Consider the following 24467-nt stretch of genomic DNA (forward strand, 5'->3'; position numbering starts at 1 on the left):
CTTTTAAGAGGTTCTGAAAATGCACTCAACTACTTCACAGTGAATACTCGTTGAAAAAAGAAACATGCAAGGAAAAAATAGGTGGGGACAGATCTTCAACTGGCATATACTAGGGATTCAATCTTGCTAGGTTCCAAGCTCCCGACAGTGCTCCAACAATACATTTAACAACATAATTAACTTTAAGCATTGACCTCAATGGATAATTCACATGTTTAAAAGGTAAGCAAGTGCCTTAAGCATTTTGCTGGGTCAGGGCCAGAGTGCTCAGCACCTGGCAGAATTGAGCCCCAATTGAGGATCTGATTCTATATATGGTCCATCTCCAATTGGAAGGAATCAGGAAGATGAGTGATAATTTAATGTTCTTTTGACAGTTTTCACCGGCTGCAAAGAAAACACAACAGGAGCTCCATCTATACATATTTTTTGTTTCAAGAGTACCATCTAGTACTCATTTAACTAAAAAGCACAGAAAACTTGCTTTGGCTTTTATTTTAAAGTAAGTTAAATTTCTCAAGATCAGATACAAAATTATTTGCTTGATTCTACATGTTTCTGTGACACTACGATAAGTCATCAATCCCTCTATCACACAATATTTGCACTGAGGTATGATACTACTAAAATATTTTGTGCCTGTTTGAGCTTAAGCTAGCAAGGGCTTGTTATGTTAAGGTTAATGGAAAAAATGGGCCCAAAGAGTCAAAAGTGTTAACATGACCCTGTCATTACATAATACTAAACACTGAAATATGATTTGGGGCTTCAAGTATAGCCACCTCAGCCTGCTTTGTCCCATAGCGCTATCCTTAATAACCTTTTATTAAAGCTACAGAAAAAAGGAAAAATAGTTAAAGCATCTGAATTGTAAAGTACTAAGTAAGAATTTCATTTTAACAATATTTCTTATTCCTTTTAGTTGTATACAGTTGGTTTTTTTTCAGAAGGAAAACCTTGTATGACATTCTTTTAGATAGTATTAATTATGGTAACAACCGGGGATGGTCATCTGGGGAAGAGAAAAAAGTTAGTTGAGATGGGCTGGAGCTGATGTTGAAATCCGATCCTGCTTCCTTTCGACAAAAAAAAGGACAAATAGCCACAAAAGGGTATAGAAAAGAATCACAAAGATAGAAAATGGAGTTTCTGTGGTGTTCACGCTTACCTGCTACCCTGGCTGTGGAGAAACACGTGCAGCACACAGTCTTACCAGCCATTCTGAGACCTGACAAAATTGTATCAGCATCTCAGCATCAGGCTGTTTAAGACATTACTTAGAGCTGCATCTCTGGTTGCAGGCTCACAGCAGTGTTGTAAATCTCTTTCTTGGGTGGCTTAGCCAGACTTATTAAACAAAAGGCAAAAGAGTGATGAGAAAAGAAAAAAAGATGGACAAGGAAGGAACATGGCATGCGGGAGTTGACAACAGAAACCCAAATCTCATGATCCGGGTGATGCTCAGGATTTAGCCAAAGCTTGTGAAGGTGGCAATGTCATCTGGGTCCGTCTCTCTGGCCCTGCCTGGTCAGTTTAGGACATTTCTCAGGAGCAGGACAGTAGATGTCCAATGGTGTCATGATGGATTCTTGGGTCCCAGCAGATGATGGCGTAACAGTAATGATGGTAAAGCTCACTCATTACAGTCAACCCATTTCTCAGCATTAGATCCCCCAGAAGTCTTTCAAAAGGACCTGGGGGTTAATGGACAGGATAGCCCATCCCCTCTTTTGTCCACCAATTAGACCTTGTTTCCAACCCACCAATTTTGTGTTGTTAATTTCCGATTCCATTCTCCTTTGTTTACTAGTTATGATCTTAACCTTTGGGTGACACGAGTAGACCTTTTAGTCTGGACTAATTCAGTCTCTCTCACTTTTGCTGACTTTGAGTAATTTTATGTAACTCACTGAGCTGGACTTCTCTGACCTTGGTCAATTTAGAATATAGGCCTCTACCCAACAAATTTATTGGAAAGACTTGGGATTCTCCTACTTGGGAGGATACTGCCTGATGTTCATATGTTTGACACAGGAAAAGAGGTTAGCTAGCTAAAGCTGATATTGTAAATTAATGGGGGGTGGGGTTATTGTTAAAGAGTGAATAACACCCCAAAGAAATAACTAGTTTGTGTATAGGAAGAAAACCATCACAGGGTGTGCGGGCACCATTATCTGCTGGAGACAGACCAAGGGAAGGCCATTTTAAGCCATTATCAAGATTGTGAATAGCAGCAATGAGAAATTACACAGCTCCGGTGAGCCTTCACTATGCTGCAGGTTGGGAAAGCTCCAAGCAGCACAGCAGCATGAAAGGCACTGGAGCCACCTATCTGCAAATCTAGAAGACAGCATTGCATTGGTTTACGAGGAAAAGGATATTTTCAAAACCATTACCCCCAGCCCCAGGTCCCCTCCTTCCCTTTGTTAATGAAACCTTAGATTCTGCAGATGCTGATGGCACTTCCCCAGAAAAGCTTCCCATTTGGCATGGGCAAGTGGATTTTTTCAAGTCCTAATATCAATTGTATCAAATGCTAGTGCTGACAGATGGTTAAGAAAAGCAGCCAGCAACCCTTTAACTATTTTATAAAATTTCCCCCCTTTTCTACTTCTATTAAAGATATTTTGCAGCATCCTTATAATAACCAGTGAGTTACAGTTAATGGTAATATTAAGTGCCAGGGTGGAAAAAATGAAGTACAATGAGAATTAGAGTATCGCATGAAGAAGACTGAAGCTGAGACCAGGGAATAAGTCCACAGAATTCTACTCCCTCTCTATTTTCTAAAGCTCCACGTGATTTTACTATATTGCAAGTCAAACAAAAGAACCCAATACCTTGATCTAATGACTGAACTACTTGATTGTTAAACAACCCAATTTCCCCTCCTCCCCCCCACCAGCTCTTATTGCTTTCCCACATCTTATTTATAACTTGTATTAAGCGGAGAAAGAGAATGACAAGGAATTAGAGAACTTATAGTAATTGTGAATGCTCTGACTGAAACTTTAAAGAAAATAATCACCTCTGATTTCTCTAAAATTAATTTCCTCACCAACAGATCATTTAGTGAGTAATGAGCATGGTGGTTCAGCACATATATTTGTAATATAAAACATCCAAGAAGAGTTAAGCTCCCCTCTCATAACTAAAACAAGTCACAGAGACTGAGCACTGTAAAAAGCAATATTTGTAGAACACTGGAAACAATTTTACATTCAGCACTAATATTTGGGAAAGATTGCTGTGATCATGGTCAATTCTTTTATTTCTAAATTCAATATTTTAAGTAGTTATGAGGCTTTTATATTTGTCTGAAATACATTTAAGCCATCAGGTGTAAATTTCATTTGAAAAAACCTGGAAATTATTGTCTACAATAGTCTGCTTAGTATTACTACAGCACTTAGATTTAAAAGGACACAATCAACTTTAAATCTCTTCTGCTATGTATGGCACATGGAGTGGGGTGGTTGCGGCCTTACCCTGCCTCATGCGGAATCGACATCAAGAGATTAAATCAATTTCAAACAAATTAAAGGCAGTAGCAGGTATTGCACCTGCTTCTGAGTTACCCTGCCAATTCCTGGGGTTTTTCAATCAGTTTCCAGTTCTTAAAGAACTGGATCTTTCTTCACTGTTGCTGTGTGAAAAAGCTTTATGTGGCTTAGGTATTTAAACTGATTGCCTTTTTTACATAAAACTTAACCACTCTAGTTGTCCTCAGGAAAAATACTGAGGTTTTGGGGACAGATGACTGGTAAATTGAACTTGTTGAAACAGAATCCAGAAGTCACTTTATAGAGGAGTTTGGAGTGTGGACATAGTAACTTTAGGCTCAGGAACACTGTGAAAGGAGGTTTATACCTTATGTGTCTGAATCTCTCTAGAAATGCAGCCCTATAGGATACATGATAAAGCTCAGGTGCTCAGAGGGGGTTACCCAACAGTCCTGACTGCACTAAATGCAAGTACCATGAAAGTAAAGGGTCCAGTACTGCAGACTAAACTCAGACAGATGCACAAAAATTGAGGATCCCTGGAATAGAGAGGATAGATGCCAAGTAATCTTTTTACTAACACCCAAAGCAAGTCCTGATTGTCCCACACTGTTCCTTCAATTAAAATAAAGTCACCTAAATACATGTAAATTGCTTCCTACTCCCAGAGTCGGAGAGCGGGCATAAAACTCAAACTTTATGGCATAAAGCTCAAACTCTCTTCCAAACTAAATGTGCTATGCATCTGTGTTGTCCTCATCCCACCCCATGGTTTATCATTCTTTCCTCTTGCTGGACTTTATACTAGTGCTGCTTTTGCTTAGGAAGCCTTCCGTACAGTCTCTCCTTCCCAGTCGCCCTTCAGCTTGCAGGAAAAACACAGGCAAAATCTTATCTGAAGGGAAGTTTATGCAAGAAGTTTACAGGATTCTCTAATTCCAGGCCAAATTTAAAACCCTGTGTAATTATAAGCCAAGAGGTGCAAGTTCCCGTGTTTTGATCACCACATATGAAGGGCAGTAGTTCTCTGATCTAATGTTTGGTAATAGAAGAATTTAGATAATTAAGATGTGGGAGGACTGTGATGGAGTGGGGCTTTCCCCAACCGTTTAGATCATTTTAAAAGTATAAAAGACCACATTTTGCACTTTAACTACTTGGAAATTTTACCTTTAATGAGTATGGAGAGTAATAAACATGATTTCAGTTCACTAGGCAAATAGCTACGTTCATTCTAATTTATGAATGCAGTTCAGCATGAAGCTCATCCACTCTATAACCTTTTTTCAGAACCATTTTGCTTTTAGTATGTTTATTATTAGTGTAGAAGTAGTAAAATGGGAAACAGCCGCACACTCTACCAGCTTCGATTGATTTGGAATAGCACAATATACTTAATTTTAATGCCTGATAATGTTGTTAATTATCTCCTTTAAAAAGACAAAAAAAGTAAAACTCAATTAACTTTCATTAAGTGCAATGTATTAGGGTCTACATGCTAATGAAACTAATATAGATTTTATAATTAATGAAGTCCCAGAGAATTTAGTTTTAATTCTGATTTTTTTTTTTTTTTTTTTTAAGAAGACTGTTTCCATTACAGTGACAATTTGACAAACATGGGTGAATGAAGAAATCAGAAAAACGTTAGAAAGACTGAGAAAAACTCATTCTGCTTGTGGAACTAAAATCACTGACTGGGCTACCTTACATGTATTACAGTCTAAAATTCTCTAATTTAGCCTAATTTACATGAGAAGTCAAGTACAGAGATTATTCAATTCCCCTTTTTGTTTGTTATGTTCAGTTCACTGTATACACACACACACAATCATTTGCTCAAAGGTTGCAAGATAACACTATTTTACTTCTTTGAATCCAGAACCATAAAACACAAGAATCAACACACACAAACGAAGCAGGCTGTGCCCTAAGACAGAGAAGCATAATTCAGCTCACCTGGCTGTTTACAGACCGACTGCTGAAGACCCAGATCGCATGCTTCCCTATGTGCACTCTTGCCTTCAACCAAGACTCAAAAACCCCTTAAAACTTAAAGCATAGCTTGTAATTTTAAAGAGTTTTAAATACACCACAGCTTGCATTACAGGGGTTCCTAGAGCACTGCATTAGCAGCAGTATGCACACTTAATACAGGATATTCCTGCCCTCAAGATTTTACAGTCTAAATACATAAGACAAGTGTGGAAGAAAAAGTATTATCTTAATTTTACAGAAGGGGAAGTGAAGCACAGATAGATAAAAGGTATGTTTACATTACAATTAAAAACCAGGCTGGCCGGTGCCAGCTGAATTGGACTCGCAGAGCTTGGGCTATCTAACTGCAGTGTAGATCTCTGAGCACAGAAGGAAGCGTGGGCTTTAGGACACCATGAGGTGGGGGAGTCCCAGTGCTTGAGGTCCAACCTGAATGTCTACACTGCAATTAATCAGTCCCTTAGCCAAAGCCCCCCAAGCCCAATTCTGCTGGCATGGGACAGCCGTGGGTTTCTAATTGCAGTGCAGACATACTCTAAACTAGTCATTTTGGGTCACACAAGAAATCTTTGGTAGACCTGGGAATTGAACCCAGGTCTTCTCAGTTGAGTTGCACGTCTTAAACACAAGATCATTCTCCCTTTTTTCAGCTGTTGAACTTAAAGGCAGTCACATTCTATTTTAGGGCAATGGAGAAGCCCCATCTAATTAAACCAATAATTAGTAATACTGGGTGGTTTTTTAATGCAAATAAAGAAAATTGAGAAAAATTGTACCAGTACTAATGAGGAACAGCACCAGATTTCCATTTTTAGCTCACTCACTATAAACATCAAGAAAACTGTACCTTGATAATTGCACCTTATTGACTTCTCTTAGTTTACTATGAATCTCACGATAAAGCTGCTCTTTTTCCATCTCAAAAATACATTGAACATACCGCAATCTTGAAGGAAAAGTGTGGGAAAGCTGTCAAGATAGGCCCAATTTTAGGACAATCAATCCTGACAGCATCCTTTTAAAAAATCCTCCTGGAAATATACAGGGATAGTTTGTAAGCAGCATTTTAATAATAAAAAAGATGAGTATGCTGAATCTGTGAACTGGAGTAATAGCCGGACCATCCTTAGAGCTCTCAAGTCACTAACTACAGTATGTGCAGAATGTGCAGTTTCCACGATATGCATCTGAGGAAGTGAGCTGTAGCTCACGAAAGCTTATGCTCTAATAAATTGGTTAGTCTCTAAGGTGCCACAAGTCCTCCTTTTCTTTTTGCGAATACAGACTAACACGGCTGTTACTCTGTAACTACAGTATATAATTTTCTCTACCATGACTAATTAAGTATAAATGATTTCAAACAGAGGATTTGTACTCATAACCCATAGGCTCTACTTCCATTTAATCAAATGGAAGAATTGTTTCATAAGCAGCAGGTGAGAATTGCTATAATGCCTCCATGAAAGGAAGAAAACAGTTATTTATCAAGGAAATTCTTTGACTCTGCAAATAGAAATGTTGTGTGTCAATGTCAGGATGTTTACAGGTATATCAATTCTAGAGGTACAGGCATTTTATTGATGAGACTATATCTTTTATGTATGATTTAATATAAAATATATTTAAAGTGCTTATGCACAAAGCACAAGTTCTTTGAAATGACCCTAGATAACATTACCAAAATTTTCCATATGTGAGACTTCTCTGTCTGATCCCCCGAAAGAGAACTTGAGGAGCTGTACAACAGAAAACAAAGAACACCCTCTCAAGAGGACACAAATTTAAAAAGGTCATTTATGTCAAACTGTTTTAGCTGCTATTAGAACACCTATGATTACTATAGCCAAAAAGAGAATGAAAAAAATATCCCTCCCCTTCTTGTTTATTTAGTGAATTTGACAACAATGACTACACAGGGGGAAACAGTTAACTAAGTACAGACAGTTTTTCCTGTTTGTGTGGGTCTTTCACACAGCAACAAGGGAGAGGAAAAATCCATTTAAAGAAATAGGAGCATGCCACTGTAACACCACAGAAGCTGACAGAGGGACTCTGACTGTAAAACGTCAAGGAAACTGGCAGGTTTGATCACAGATGAATGAGCACTGTGTAAATGCAAAGCATAGTTAAAAAAATGAAATTGCATCCAGGAATCCTAACTCTCAGTCTCCTGCTATAACCATCAGATCATCCCCTCTCCTCCCAGAGACAGGAACATAGTACAAAAATCCTGATATGCAGCAATCTACCTCTGTCTACCAGTTATGACTGAATTTTTGCTTTCAATTATGTTTAAGAAAACCATAAAAAGTCCATCTAAAAAGTGATATTAGAAGATTATTATTAGTGCTGTAAAGTCAAGATCTCAAAACCTAGGCAATACCAGTATTCAGGTAGTCTTATGCAACATTAATTATACTTAAATAATCTAGCTCCAGTGTTGATGTGCTCTTTGAACAGCCAACCAATTAATTGATAAGGCCACCTAGCAGGGTAGACTTGAAATATCCAAAATAAACCCAATGACAATGTCAATCACACATTCAACTTTTTGGCATATACAATATCTTTAGAACAAAGCCTAGACTGATATCACTTTCTGGAAGTCATTGCAAGACAATCCTAGCCGATCTTGGAGTATACACTGAAATCTCCAAGGGTAATAGCTGCAAGAACCACACCTTTGACATCAATTTGGAGAACCCATGGTATTTCTACACTGGAAAAAAAAAGGGGGGTGGAGGGGCCAGAGGGGAGGACGTACCCCAGCGAGTGTCAGAGCCAGGGCAAACTGAAGCAGGCTTGCAGGACTTACGCCGTGGGCCTGAAAACAGCAGTGCAGATGTCCCCGCTTGGGCTGGAGCCCGGGCCCTGAAACTTGGCAAAGGGGGTGGGTCTCAGGGTATGCCTATACTGCAATTAAACACCTGCAGCTGGCCCATGCCAGCTGACTCAAGCTACAGGGCCGTTTAACTGTGCTGTAGACATTCAGGCTCGGGCTGGAGCCCGGGCTCTGGGATCTTGCAAGAAGGGACAGCTCCAGACCTTGGGCTCCAGCCTGAGCCTGAATGTCTACACTGCAATTAAACAGGCTCTTGCCCAAGCTGGAGCGAGCCGACAAGGGCAGCAATGGGTGTTTAATTGCAGTGTAGACATACTCTTAGAGCCCGGGCTCCAACTTGAGTGGGAACATCTACACTGTTCTTTGTAGCCCCATACCACAAGGCTGAGTCAGTTGACCTCCAGCTCCGAGACTCACTGCCATAAGGCTTTTTTTTTGTTTTGTTTTTGCAGTGTTAACACACTCTCATTACACTTGGTGATCTATACAACAGCAAAACCATAAAAATTGGCCCTGCCCCAGAAAAACATGATATGGAACTAATGTTGCAATTTGAAAGTGACAGTCTGAAAAACATCTGCACTTGTCTTAACGTAACCATTGAACCATTGTCTCAAACCAGAAAAATAAGAAAGTCCTACCTTGATTGAAGCAACATGGAGCAAGGTCTCTCCTCTGTGATTCCTTTTGGTAGTTGTGTTATTACTAGGAGACTTCTTCAAGAGGGAAGGACTGTGTGTGGTTTCCATTTGATTATGAGTATTTGAAGTGAATGGGGTAGAGGGAGTTTTTGAAAGTGAAGGGCTATTTATTTCTTGAAAAATTGCAGAGCTTCTTGTCTTTGATACAGTGCCACCAGTACGTTTCAATGCAGGAGAGGAGATATGAACTGGAGTTCCATGTTTAATAGTTGGTGAGATTTTAATAGTGCTCATGGCAGTTACCGCAGGATTGCAAACACCTTGGTTGACTGAGTGTGTATCAGCACTCTGGTCACTTCTTCTCAGTCTTTTAGAATGACAAACAGTGGAAGATATGGACTGCTGCCTTCTGCGCTTTAAAGGAGTAATTTCATTTTCTGATGGCAGAGGTTTCTCTGTATTCATTGTGTTAACTTGTGCAGAGCTATCTTTATCCTCTGTGGGTTTTACATGTGTGGCCATTTCCAAGTGGGACACACTTCCATCCTTACGGTCGGTTTCCGTTACAGACTCCTGTCCTACTGTCTCTTCCATATTATTTGGTTCGGGACTGCATAAAACTAATGGCTGGCTGCAAAAGGTCACAGTCTTCTCTTTAAATTCATCTTGGGTCTCCCCTTCAGTTCCACTGCCCTCTTTCTGCTTTTCCTTCTCTATACCCCATACTTGGTTGATGTGCGCTAGACTCTTTTTCTTCAGCTTTTTCTTCGATCTGTGTGGTGGTGGTTCCTTGGTCATCTTGGAAGGCTTCTCTTGAGGAGGAGAAGGAAGGAAGTCAAAAGTAGAAGATGGGCCCTGGTGAATGCTGCCACCATTAGTCACCAGCTGATTCTGCTTCTGAAGGGAACTGCTGTTTAGCACACACCTGATCTTCCTACTGCGTGGGCTGAACCACATTTTTATTTGCCTCTTCTTACTTCTTGTTTCATGATCAGGACCTACTGATGTGAACAAGTCTTCTGCAGAATCTGGTAGGAAACAGGGATTTTTAAAAATGAGCTTTAAGGCCAAGATCAGCTGTTTACCATTCTGGAAATAGAACTAAATCAAAATTCTGAATATTAAAAATGGAAGCCTGTCATGAGATTGTAATAAATGTATTACTTCTATTTCAGGGCATTCAATTTCCAGCCATAATGTTGTCTTCTCCATATCTTCTATTTTTAGAATTAGTAGCAGCACTCACGCTAACTCAAGCAGTAGTAAGTTTATGGATACCAGACAGGCATGCTACTTTCCCACTCTCCAACAGAAAGGAATTTGAGATAATTTCACTTTTAACAAACTTCACATGAAAAATTGCAAAGATAGATCTGACTAAAAACTCTGCAGTATACCAGTCAAACACCAAAACAAATACTTCCAATAATCTTCAAAAATGATATTTCAAGATAGAAGGCTTTCCTATCCTTAGCTAAATTACCCTACGTATCCCTCCAATTAAGTGTAGTTAAATATGTGGAGATTCAGTTTAAAAAAAAAGAGAAACATACGGCATTAGGCTGAGATTTACTTCAAAAAACAATACAACCTCAGGCTAGCTGATCAATCATTTAAATATCCAGTAATAGCTACGGTATATAGGCATGATGGTTGTCAACTACAGCATTATAGATTCTCCACTTACTTTAAGGAATGGGTTTGATGGAAAGTTAAAATTGAGACAAATCCTGTAACTAGTTAACCTTTATAAAGATCTCAGATCCAATTTTGTTTTAATAACTGTATCTAAAAAAGGAATGGCTTGATTGCAAACAGATGCACAATATAAAATGCAGATATTTACTTTCATCTTGTCTTCACTGTTTACACAACTAGCAGAGTCTACTCTAAAATATTTACCTTGATATAACTACCATTCATCTCTATGGACTAGAGGAGTGCTACTCTAAGTGGTGGTCCACAGACCGATGCCGGTCCATGAGCCATCAGCTGCTGGTCTGCGTGCACATTGGGGAAAAAAATTGCCGGTACCACACATCAGATAGCTTGAGAAGCACTGGACTAGAGAACAAGAGTTAAATAAATTTGCAAGTTTCAGAGTAGCAGCCGTGTTAGTCTGTATTCACAAAAAGTAAAGGAGTACTTGTGGCACCTTAGAGACTAACCCATTTATTTGAGCATAAGCTTTCGTGAGCTACAGCTCACTTCATCGGGTGCATCCGATGAAGTGAGCTGTAGCTCACGAAAGCTTATGCTCAAATAAATGAGTTAGTCTCTAAGGTGCCACAAGTACTCCTTTTCTTTTTATAAATTTGCAAGAGTCATGTGTGTAGAGATTTTGTACCAGCCCAGATTATTTTAACACATATAGCACAATAAGAGAAAAGTCCTAGAGATATCGTGATGACAGGCACTATCTTTCAGTAGTACAAATTCTAAAGCAATATTAATATAATTAAATATTTGCATAGCACATTATGCTTCAGATGTACCACTTGTGACATCAGTAGTGCTTGGAAAATGGATTACAGAGATTCTCAAACTGATCTGTGGACTACTGACAGTAAACAGAGGGCTGGCTGGTCATATAGAAGTCAGACTCCTCAATTTTAGATTAGTTGCATTAAAAGAATGCTGAAAATACACTGAATACTTTCCTAGTATTTTTCCTATAAGCAATTGCTTCAGTTGCTATATGGATATTGCATGATTATTAATAGGAGGAGATACATTCAAAAGACTATTAAATGTGGTCTATACTCTGAGGAAATTTGAGTATTCCCAGATTTCCAGACACTTACTAGCCACAGGCCAATATAAAAGATGAGCCATAGAAATTTAGCCACCTACCTAGCTTCTAGGAAGGGGACTACTAGACTCTTACAAGGTATTGTCCCTGGATCCTCTCCAGAGGCTTCATCTTTCAGAAGAACCATTGCTTAGTAGTATCAGCTACAGGTGAATCTTTCCACCTGGCTACTGGAAAAAAGCAACAACACTCACTCTCCTACCTATTTAGGGACTCTCACATGGGGGAGAAAAGACAATTAGGACAAGTGCCAACTCTACTCCTTTTTAGGGGGCAAGGGATAGCTCAGTGGTTTGAGCATTGGCCTGCTAAACCCAGGGTCGTGAGTTCAATCCTTGAGGGGGTCATTTAGGGATCTGGGGCAAAAATTGGGGATTGGTCCTGCTTTGAGCAGGGGGTTGGACTAGATGACCTCCTGAGGTCCCTTCCAACCCTGATATTCTATGATGCAGATGCAGAGGCTTTCAGAGTTTTGTGAGAGAGGAAACACACCTGAGACACTGAACCCTCAACTCCTCCTTTCTGTAACCCCATCCCAGATTAACACGTGTTCAGTAGGGGTGGAAGACAATCGATTTCCTTCTATTCTATCTGCAGAAGGACATTCACATGGATCTATGTTACAATTTAAGAATTGTATATTAGCTACAAAAAGGAAGTTCTCACAGTCATTTATACAGAGGCCATTACAATAATTAAGAACACTCAATTAAGCCTCCGTCAGAAAAAGTTGCAAGTAGATTTTGATCCAAAGGAATCATATGCTGCTTCCAAGATAGAAACAAAAAGTTGATACAATTTGCACCTTAATGTAAAAGAAGAAAGTTAGTTGTATGTGTTTAAAAGTTAATTCTTAATTCCACTTATATCTCACCCCAAAATTTAAAAATTATCTATTTAATAGGACAGACAGACCAACACAGCAGAATTTGCTAATTCTGGATTACCTAAAGCAATTACAATAATGTAAAAAAACAACCCACTGTACCCATATTAAAACCAGCCCATAATAACTCCAGCAAATTTGGTCTTGATTACCTATATGCTAAACACAATATTCATATACATGATAAACAAACAGAATCATCTCTATTCACAAAGTCTGGTTTATTTTCACATAATAAAGCCAAGTTTCTTAACGTTGACATTTAATAGAAATCAATTCTGTGGACTGTAAAATGATTCAGACCAGACAAAAATATTATGAGGTACAGAGAAACTTATTGCTAAAGAGCTCCATATTCAAGTTTTTGCTGTAATGCAATAATAAACTGTAGAGGAAAAAGAAGCAATTAGAAAATGTGTCTTAGCTATCATTAATCTGCATCAAAGGAATATAATGATGCACATTGTGTGTCTTTCAAATTATTCTCTATTATGGGTTTCAGAACAGAAGTTGAGAAATCTCTTTGACAAACTAGTCCCTTATTAAAAATCAAAGGGAAGTGCTTTGGTACCATCTGTGCAACATTAGTGCCTTCACTGAAGAATGATTATTTTGCAAGTTAAGTATTCAGCACGGGTGGGGTGGGGGGTAGGAGGGAGAGAGAAATTCCAGCTATTCAAACACTCATCTTTCGCTATTATGAAAAATGTCACAACACACACAAAATGCAATGTAATCTGTTACAGAAGGCATCCGATATGTTTCCCTCCACATAAAATATGGAAACTAAATTGTGATCTATAAAGGCTAATCAAAGGTAATCTATTTTGCTGCCCACCAGCATCAACGCGTGCTTAACAGGATCTGACCAACAGCTGTAAAGTCTGGTTTAATATAAAAATGGAAAGAATTTAAAAAAACCTCAATTTAACTATTAGTTTAAGGTATATTGTGTTATGAAGAAGAAGATAAAATTATCTATAAATGGTTGTCAGGAAAATTTATGACAGAATCTCTTCTCTTTCAAGTACATTGAACTGAGAAAATCTACTGAAGTATTTAGAAGCTAATTTTGAAAAGTATTACTGTAAATCAGGCTTCTTTATCTCTAGTATGCCATACATTATGTCCATGATTCGACAAGTTCTTCCTAATTACCCACCTTAATTACAGTAATTATATACTTTCTAGTAAATGCAGGTAATAAGGTTCACTTGGAAGGGGAATTGTCAAAAATGGTGAGACAAAAAAGTCTTGCAACTATGGGGGATGACAGAGCTGTTAACGATAATAATTCAGAGGAGCAGTTTATCTCCTCCTTCCCAGCAGAGAAGAGGACTTTTGTATTTTGGGGAAGGGAGAAGAGTACTGAAAGTCATTAGCAACTGCAGCAACATACACAATACTTCAGGCGAAGGGGTTAGTACTGAAACGTTTTTGTAGCTCTAGGAGATGTCTTCAAAAAATTCAATTCTTCATAATATACAGAGAGTACAAATCTAGAGAACATCAAGACAAGAACACAGTTAAGGTGCAATTCTACTAGACATATGGCATGCTTTAATGCACAGATAGAAGAGATGGAAATTGGTATGCAGGCACAGTAGTTGATTTTCTATTATATGCTCCATTTTGTGCCCTATATGGGTATAATCAAGCTCTTATTATGTCGCAATTACTTGTATTCAAGATTTCATAAAATACTTTAATTGTTTAAGGAGCAGCATCATAGATTCAATGCTGGCTAAACAAGATAAATTCTTAAGGTATTCTAATTTTGAATTAAATTACATGTGAATTAAAAATTTAACTGTCCCATTAACACATTTAATAACTGTATTGCCACCTGCAGGCTATTTCTTATAACACAATTCCAATATTAACTAATTTTTCTTAAGATGTGCAGATTCAAGTCTACACAATGCAGATCTTACTTTACAATTGCAGATTTCTTCTCCATATTTGTGGTATAAAAAAGGTGGTTAAAGAGATGGCACTTTTTTGAGAGAAAGAGAGCCAAGCTCAAATCCAACAAATGAAAGTCCTCCACTTAGGTGTACGTACTACCAGTCACTTATACTCAAGGGCAACAAAAGTCTGCAGAGATCTGACTACTTTGTTTTCTTGTATGTTCAAATGCAGGATCCCAAGTGTAAATATTAAAAGATGGTCTCTCTCCAACAAAAGTTGGTCCAAAAAAAAATTATATATATATTACCTCACCCACTTTGTCTCTCTAATATCCTGGGATTGACACAGCTACAACTACACTGCATACAAAGGCTGGTCTTATCATTTAAGACACTGGACTGGAAATCAGTCATGGGTCCTACCCCTAGTTCTGCCTCGGACCTCAAGCCGCTCAATAACTAAAATGAGGGTTAAAAAAACCCCTTCCTTTCTCCCAACCCCCCCATCTGGTCTATTTAGACTGGAGAATCTTCAGCACAAGGGTTATCAGACTAGGTGCCTTTATAGCAACAAGGACAATGGGGCCCAGATCACCATTGAGGAATATGCGCACTACCTAACTAAAGAGACCCCCATATTCTGGATCCAGTTTTTCACTTGAGGCTCCAACAGCAGGAGTCCAGGACAGACACTTTTTTGTGTGTGTCTTGCAGGCTCTCTCAAAAACAGCTGGTCCCCCAACACACTTAAGTACTTTCCTGGATTGGCATCCATGTGCAATAGTTGAGTCTGATACGCCTTCCAGCATAACCATCTTCCTGCCCTCCACTCACAAAGACTGCCCCAAAACTCATCTTTGTCCGCCATGCTGGTGTTACCAAATCTCTGCCTGCAAACACAGTTTGCTCCTGATTTCCACCCATCCTCAATTACATGGAGAAGGCCCCTTCCAAAATTACTCCACATACGCATATAGAAGCAGAATGCTGACTTGCTCAATTTGCCTTGCTACATGCACAAAAAATGCAAAGGGCAAAACCACAAAAATAGAAATTTGTCCATTTCTTATTGCCACAGGACAAAAATGTGGCTGAAAGTAAGCCTTGGCATGAAGGGTTACTTTTTTGTGGCTTTACTATAATTGTTATTTGTATTGTCTTTAGTAACCCATCTGGAACCCTGCAAAAATACATTGATCTGCATTGTGCAAATTACCATCATAACCAGAAAGGTCTGATCCTGCACAGACATATTCAACTTAACACTTGTGAGGTAGTTCCACTAGACACACATCTACAGGAAGTGACTAATTTCCAAGCGCGAGCAGGAGTGGCAAAACAACCTAGATTACCACAATTTGTAAATCTTCAATTCCTGCAGCCTTCTATCATTCGTCATTAGATGTAGCATAATAATGTCTTTATTTTCATTTGATCAAGCCTAGTCACCTAGTTATGTCATCCATAGCATCTATGACAATACACTATCAACATCCCTCAAGAACTGCTTTTTCCTTAAGTCAGGAATGAGATTAATAAAAGGTCACTAATACTTAATAGGGGAGGAATCCTCCAAAAATGGAAAAAATCAACCACCACATCACTTTAAATTTTAGCACTCTCCTGCTGCAGTAGTACTGAAAAATTGCTTGTAAAAATACTGTAGTGGTTTTAAAAAAAACAGATTAGACACAATAAAGCTCAAGTTTCTCAAAGCTGAATATATTTACCTTTAAAATAATTTCAGGAAAATATTTCATCTGTTACTCTGGTTTCCACTGCACTGCATGAACCTTATTTTAAAATACATTTCATTCCATTCTTCTTGTAATTAGAGCCACCATATAGGGAAACTTCACTTCAGACCAAAAGAACCTCATGCATGATTTTCTCCATTCACTTTGACATTTGGAGTACCACTAAAGTTCACTCGATAACCATAAAAGGTTGCTTCTCAGCTTTGACTATTATTCTTCAACACTATATAAAAGTGCCTCAAGCCAATCACTTCAAAAGCCCTCCCTTCCCATTATACTCTTAAAGTGTGTACTCTTATACCACACTTAAATATTTTCCCTAACCCTATTAAACTGTCATCCACATTTTCTATCTTACTCATAGCTTTTGATTACCCAGAGATTTCAGCTGCATAAGAAAAACTCTTTATTACTGTTAGACATCCTTTAGCCTCGCTGCTTCAGTGATATCACAATCCAGTGTTTGGATGTCAAAAAAGGACTACCATAGAAGTGATCGTGATGTGAACCTTCTGAGGGAATCTGGTTGATAAAGGAGAATCTTCTATTTAGATTAATATTGGAAATAAGCAATGAGGGGAAAAAAGTACCTCATCTGTATTTGACAGCTAAATGAGTGTTTTCTAAAATGTGATAACTACTCAAGAGACAATCATTTTGCCTCAATCTTCCCTTCTTTGTCATTCAGCCAAAAGTCTGGCAAGGAAATAATGGAAGGGAAATCCTAGATCAGCAACTCTGCAGTTTTGTAGCATAGTCACCACCACAATGGTCAGAAATGACAGATTTTCACAACAGAGAATAGGTACAGTTGTGTCACTCTGGTTCTGACAATCCAAGAGAATTGAGACTTGCCTCTCTCCCTCCCCATCATAAAGCAGAAAGCATAAGATTTCACATGTACAACAACCTAATCTGAAAACTACTGGACACATTATATATAGGACGGCAACAACACGACGATGGTGAGTGAAAAGAACCCTGAACCTGCAATGAGATTGCCTTGTATAGGGCTCACTGAAGAATTAAGCCTTAGAACATTACATGCTCTCACAAATGTAGAGTATAGGATACGACAGTGCTTGCCATTTTCCTACTTGTAATTCACTGTGTCATGTGACTTCGGAATGTTACATATCTTTAACTCTAAATTTAGCAGACAGATTCTAATGAATTGTGGACTAATGCAATTCTAGACTTTTTCCCTTTCTTTAATAAAGATCTATGTAGATTTGATGAAGGAGATAAACCCAGCAACTGTTCCATTCAAATGCTGATTTTCCAAATATGATTTGATATAACCCTTCAGAATCTTTTTTAAAGACAGTTTTCTTGTCCTTTAAAAGCATATGAAATTGACCCAAGTTTGAATAGGGAGCACAATGTGGGGAGACCAGATCTCGTCTCACCTGTGAAGTCCTTGCCCAGTAGATGACGCAGTTTGCTGCACAGCTGGATCATGTTGTCTAGCTGCCTATTTATTTGCACATCTTGTACCCAGGCTGGAGTGTGACACACTGGGCATTCTGTGCCAATACAGTCCCCCACACAAGCTCTGAAAGTCAAGCATGTATAAACACAAGTCATTCAACACGAGTAAACTGGCATATTCTCTTCAGTACCCAGCTATGTTAGTAGTTGATAGGCAAGACTTTTTTATTTTAATTCCAAAAAGCTGACCATGCAAAGACTACAAGAATTACTTAAAATTCACTTATCACTGCAGAAAAGGAAATCAAATATTTGGCCTGGCAAATTACAAGCCAGAATTAAGCAAAAGTCTTATCAGGAAGCTGTGTCATCAAAACTGTTTAATAAACTTTTGAATCTCACACTCACCCATGTTAATCAAAATTTAAAATATTCCAAAGCCTCACTTCTACACATTGGCATTACATTTCTGAATAGCTTAACTCTAGATTCTTCTGTCCCCTCAGCTAAACAGTGCTGTTTTTCAACAGCATTCCTTTTTACAAGTGTGATAGAAAATCCAATCTATAGTAAGCTATCACTTTCACCTGTCTGTTATTAAAACTGTCTTGGTACTTTTAAGTTACACACCTCTCACCATTTCTAAGTAAGAAGTCCCCTAGGAATACACAGGTGTCAGAATTATTTTATCACTTTATTTTTTTCAGAGCATTTATTTCTGAACAGCTCAAGGAGAAACAAGTTTGCTTTGTAAAGGTCACTTAAACCCAAACTCGTAGCTTCCAAGTACTACTTTTCCATCCTCCTCCACAGAATTATATTCACTCATTTGATTACTATAGCGAAAAGACTTTTGGGTCCATCATACAAGTTATCAGGTGGGATTCTCAAAAACACCGCTCTCATGTTTATCGGATTAGTGTTCTCTAGATTCGTACTCTGACTTGCCATGCACTAAGTCTCCATAGACCTGACCTATGGGAGCAGTTAGGTCAACACTGTGGGGTTTTTAAAGTCTCTCCAAAACCACCACACTAAGGTATACTTCTCTCTGTTGATTTCAAGGTGGAAGATTTTTTCAAAGGCACAAATGACAGTTAGGTGCCTGACTCTGTATCTTTGAAACTCTTCCCCCATGAACTTTACGTTGTTGAGAGAACAAGTGGTCTTGCAGTTAAAGCACTGGATTGAGACTAAGGAGATTTCAGTTCAACTTCTGGCTCAGACAGACTCCTTGTGTAACTTTGGGCAAGTCACTTATGGGCATGTTTTCAGAAGAGCTCAGCACCCAGCTGATTTTGTTCTTAGTGGGAGCTGCCAGGTGCCGAGTATTTTGGAAGTTAAACTGTTCTCTCTCTTATCCTCAGAAACTGATATCCCATGTTACAGATGGGGATCTTTCTTCCACTCTGTATCTAACTTATGTATTTATTTAGGTTCCAAACTATTCAGGGCAGGGGCTGTCAATCTGTTAACTGTACATTCCCGTATATATTCCATTATCTTGATGCAGGACATCCATTCACTGTTGTTAACCTGAAATTACTTTGGATCAGATCATACTACAGGGATGGATTTCAAATAATAAATATCACAGCCCATAGAAAAGTCTCCAACATATGACCCAATTACTGCAGGTCACTTGTATAAAGATAAATGTGTGAAAGCAACATTGTCACCTGTTTCCCTCCCACCCTTTTAATATATTAATAGTTTTCTCTAATGGGCTATGGACCAGAATAACCTCATGTCAGACTTTGACCTGACCTCTTGCTGGCTTGTTTGGAAACAAACTACAGTTGAATAGCCTAAACCATCATATAAAAGTTCAATAAAACAAACAGCCACTATGCAGGAATAAGCTACCACAGGAAATGGATTGGAAATAATGATCAGAAGGTATAGACGAATAATAAACTAGTTCATCACTGAATAAATAAAGGACCATGAAGCTCATGCTCAAATAAATTGGTTAGTCTCTAAGGTGCCACAAGTACTCCTTTTCTTTTTGCAAATACAGACTAACACGGCTGTTACTCTGAAACCGATTAGTAATAAAGACTATTTGCTTTCTAGCAGCAAGACCTGGAGGGGAAAAAAGCAGCCTTTATCAAAAGCTAAGGTGTCCATTGGTTACTCCTCCTGACCCTCAACTCAGATTAGAGCACCTTTTGATGTTCTGAAAGCTTTTCTAAAAAAAAAAAAAAAAATCTTACTTCAATAATAATATCCAAAAATCTTTGAAGATTTGTTCTCCAAATTAGAGTGGGGTTATCCAAAACTAAATTACTATGTTTTAGATGTCTGACAACCAGCCAATTAACTCAATTAAAGATTCCTATTACTATTTCCCAATGATCCATATTACCACCTCTCAAAACTGCTTTTATTAAAACAATGATATAGCCTACACATAGTAAAGTCTCTTTGCAGAGCATCAAATACTCTGTGGTAAGATGGTTTAAATGGAACATGGTAAAGGGAGTCCAACAGAGCCTGAGAGACAGTGATTTAAGAGGGATGTGAGGTTCCAAAGAAGTTGTAGACAACGTCTGGAAGAGAAACAGTGGCTGTGGTGGAAGTAGGTCACTTTGGGACCTTTTCAACAGATTTAAATGGGGAAAGATATTGCCAGAAGCTCCATGGAAAGTGTGTAATTGCTGCCCTTTAACTTACTAGCCCTGAAGAATCAGAAAATGCCTGTTGCTACCATTTTCCCATCAAGGCCCTTAAGGCTACATTGCGATAAAAGACCAGCAGCACAGACACGGCTGGCCCAGGTCAGCTGACTTGGGCTCGCAGGGCTATAAAATTACAAAGCAGATGTTCAGGCCTGATGTGTATGCAGCTTTCTACTGCAGATCAAATGTCTGCTGGTAAGCAATTCAACTGTGCTCAAAATGGCTTGACGTTGGCGTTTGAGGATCTGAGTGCTCTGAAACTTTATTCATTTCTTTAATGGCGTGATCAGTGAGGAGATACTCTTGCAGTTCCAGCATTTGTCAGGGAAACGTTAGCTAACACTCAAAAGATGTTTGAGTCTGAAGACACTAACAACATATTATTAAAGAGACTCATACTGCTGTAACTCAGCATATGCTACAACTACTGTAGCAGTGCTGTATGACCAGAACAAGAAAGAAAAGGAGACCCACAGAGACCTGAATTGCTTGCACCTCAAACTAGCCATCAGAAAGGACAAGTCATTGGCCAAACTGCTGTCACATGATGAAGTTTTGATGAGCATGTCAAAGGGGCATCTTATCAAACAAAGATTTGGATGTCTATGCAACATAGGTAAACCAGATATTGGATCACCATTGCAAGATGGATGGAAAAATGTGGATAATGAACTATTTCCCATATTCTTCAAGGGCCCAGTGACATCTAAGCTTCTGTAACACTTTATTTGTGTCTCTACCAGCATGCGTCACTGCATGATCAACTGCGTCTGTAGTCAGAACAATCTTCCCTGCACAAAACTGTGTATGTGCCAAGGCAACAAACACTGTGGCAACTCCCACGCTCTTGACCGAGACCATAATGATGAACAAAATGACCATGGAGTTGACCAGAAATGTCATCAGCACTATTACATTTCAATGATACCTGTGCACATTTATTATTAGATTTTGTTTTATCCTTTGGACCATTGTTGTGATGCTTTGAGGTCACAAAATCCAATACTGAGTCTTTAAACCGATGGAAGTGAATGTAAATATTTGAACCGGTTGATGGTGCCATTGTTTATACCAATTTCTATGGTAACAACACTGTGTGACAGCCTCACATCATACCTCATCTTAAAATAGACATAATAAGCTTTCAAATGATGTGCCTGTGTGAAGAGAGGATACATTAAGTAGACCAAATTGGTGGTGTCTGCCACTCTCCTACCTACAGTGAAACAGGGAGAGCCCCACATGAGGGAGAATATATTGATCATGTAAACCTTTATGGGCACAGTGTCTACCGTATTAACAAGAGGTTACGGTGATATGCAAATTAACTGACATCAAGTAAACTGTTAAGCTAAGGACTTGCATATCTTCCCATCTGTAACCTGATCCTGCATGCTATATGGGAATTTCTGGACAGTGAAAACAGACAGCGTTCTCCCTTTCCTGCTAGTTTGGATACATTAAATCCTCTGTTTGCGCTTTGGTATGCCAATAAAACCTATGAATACTTCAGCCTGTCCAATATGTACATTGTTCTTTCAGATGAGGGTACCACAGCGTGGACAAACTACTGAATCTTTCCAGACTAATTCCTGTAACTGTAAGGCTCCCCTTGGTATTCTCAGCACTACAATTCAAATATAAAGAAGATAATTTTAGCCTTACAGTTCAGAGAATTTGCCTCTTACAAATACAACTCAATGAGCTATGAACTAAAACCCTAAATATGTAGGCACTGATCCTGCTAAAATCTCCATTCAGACAGACCTCTGCACCCACCTGGATCCCTACTAAAGCCACAAGGCTCTCTGCTTGGGCAGACCTCTGTGGGACTAAGGCCTTAATTCCAAGATTTGTGATTCCTTGCGAAGACCCAATCAGGCAGAGCCTGATTTTTATTTTTTTAAAAAACATTTACACATCTAATTTTCCCTGTTGTATTCCCCAAGCCCTCCTTTCCCACAGAACGACTATGAGAATAAGGACAGCATGAATTTCAAATATTACTCTCTTTTAAAATTGTTTAGCTTTTTCTTTTGACCTCACTGTCTCCAAATCAGGAAAACTTAAGCACATGTAGAATAGTCCCACTGATGTCAACTGAACTACTCAGATATGTAAAGTTAAGGGTATTATACATAACTGTTTGCAGGACTAGGGTCCTTTTCTTTATAGCTGTTTCATTTTAAGTAAATATGGTACTTACAGACAGAAGACATGCTCACATTTTCCCAAGCACACAGGTTCCTTAAGGATGTTCATGCTATTCAGAGAGGAAGAAAAGCATTAACGATTAAAAAAAGTCTTAGCTCCTAGAACATCAAAGAACCAATTAGTTTAGTCTGAAGGCATCTGTATTTGTGTCTACAGTTAAAACATTATTGCCAGCAGGACTCTAGCATGATTTTTCTGATGAGTTTGAGATATTCTGTTTGAGGACAGTGTTATAAATCACACTACTGAATCAGTGGAAAGTAGCATACAGTGTAGCTAGCATGGTTCTCTGATAAAATGTCTCCTTCCATAATAATCAGGGAAATCATGATAGAATCCTGCTAGCAACACATTTTTAAGCCCACTGACAGCTAGCATGGTTCTGATTCCAGTGTAGATGGATTTACTGCACAACCAGCTTCCTTAGGCTCTGTCCATACAGCAGCTCATCAAGCTGCCAACAGCAGTTTTCTGAAACAAGTAAACACAGTTCTGCTTCACTACATTAGCACTGCTCACTGTTAATCTCTCTAGGGATGTATAAGCCCATTACCACAGTAGCCAAGTATTGGGAAAATCAAGGGCATTTTTACAGCAGTTTTACAATACAATCATTATAGGGTATCAACTCCCACTGAGGTGGATGTCCTTTTGGGAGCGATCACACCACCTAACCATGGCAATGCAATTACATCAAAATTACATAGAACCCTCCACTAGAACAGGATGTCAGTTTCCGATGGTTTAATGTGTCTGGTGGGGAGGTCAAATGTGCTCTTTAAACAGGAAGCACTAAGGGGGCCTGAGGAAGGGGGGTTATTCACTATATTTATTGTTAAGTGTTCAAGAACAGAACAGTGTATAATTCCTGTCTCCCAAAGTCCCTACACATTAACAACACTTAGGCCTCAGGCGTGTCATCAGATGGGCTAGCTGGACTCTTGGGGGGAAAGGGGAGGGAGTGTTTCAGGGGGAGCCCCAGGGGGGAGGGAGTGTTTCGGGGGGGAGCCCCAGGGGCCGGGTCAGGCTCTCCGCGGGGGGGCAGAGTGTTTCAGGGGGGAGCCCCAGGGGGGAGGGAGTGTTTCGGGGGGCCGGGTCAGGCTCTCCGCGGGGGGGCGCGGAGTGTTTCGGGGGGGGCCCCAGGGGCCGGGTCAGGCTCTCCGCGGCGGGGGGGGCGGAGTGTTTCGGGGGGGCCCCAGGGGGGAGGGAGTGTTTCGGCGGGGCCGGGTCAGGCTCTCCGCGGGGGGGCGCGGAGTGTTTCGGCGGGGCCGGGTCAGGCTCTCCGCGGGGGGGGGGGCGCGGAGTGTTTCGGCGGGGCCGGGTCAGGCTCTCCGCGGGGGGGGGGGCGCGGAGTGTTTCGGCGGGGGCCCAGGGGGGAGGGAGTGTTTCGGGGGGGCCCCAGTGGCCGGGTCAGGCTCTCCGCGGCGGGGGGTCGGAGTGTTTCGGGGGGGAGCCCCAGGGGGGCCGGGTCAGGCTCTCCGCGGGGGGGGGGGGCGCGGAGTGTTTCGGGGGGGCCCCAGGGGCCGGGTCAGGCTCTCCGCGGCGTGGGGGGGGAGTATTTCGGGGGGGAGCCCCAGGGGGGCCGGGTCAGGCTCTCCGCGGGGGGGGGGGGGCGCGGAGTGTTTCGGGGGGGAGCCCCAGGGGGGCCGGGTCAGGCTCTCCGCGGGGGGGGGGGGGCGCGGAGTGTTTCGGGGGGGCCCCAGGGGGAGGGAGTATTTCGGGGGGGAGCCCCAGGGGGGCCGGGTCAGGCTCTCCGCGGCGGGGGCGCGGAGTGTTTCGGGGGGGCCCCAGG

The 24467-nt window shown here is 40.1% G+C and overlaps 1 protein-coding gene across 2 annotated transcripts in view; it reads right to left on the minus strand.

Annotated features, from left to right (window-relative positions):
• The window catches only part of BARD1 (BRCA1 associated RING domain 1), an 81105-nt gene that overhangs the window by 55944 nt on the left and 694 nt on the right, over nt 1-24467 (minus strand). The window contains exons 2-4 of one of the 2 annotated variants that reach the window (XM_073306727.1): nt 22668-22724; nt 17759-17904; nt 8985-10012 (exon numbers count right to left, since the gene is read on the minus strand). In XM_073306727.1, coding sequence (XP_073162828.1) covers nt 8985-10012; nt 17759-17904; nt 22668-22724 — 1231 coding nt within the window. The remainder of the gene's footprint in view (nt 1-8984; nt 10013-17758; nt 17905-22667; nt 22725-24467) is intronic. The other variant, XM_073306728.1, reaches the window with a different exon arrangement.

This window comes from Lepidochelys kempii, chromosome 11 (genome assembly GCF_965140265.1).
Source record: "Lepidochelys kempii isolate rLepKem1 chromosome 11, rLepKem1.hap2, whole genome shotgun sequence".
Lineage (NCBI taxonomy): Eukaryota > Metazoa > Chordata > Testudines > Cheloniidae > Lepidochelys > Lepidochelys kempii.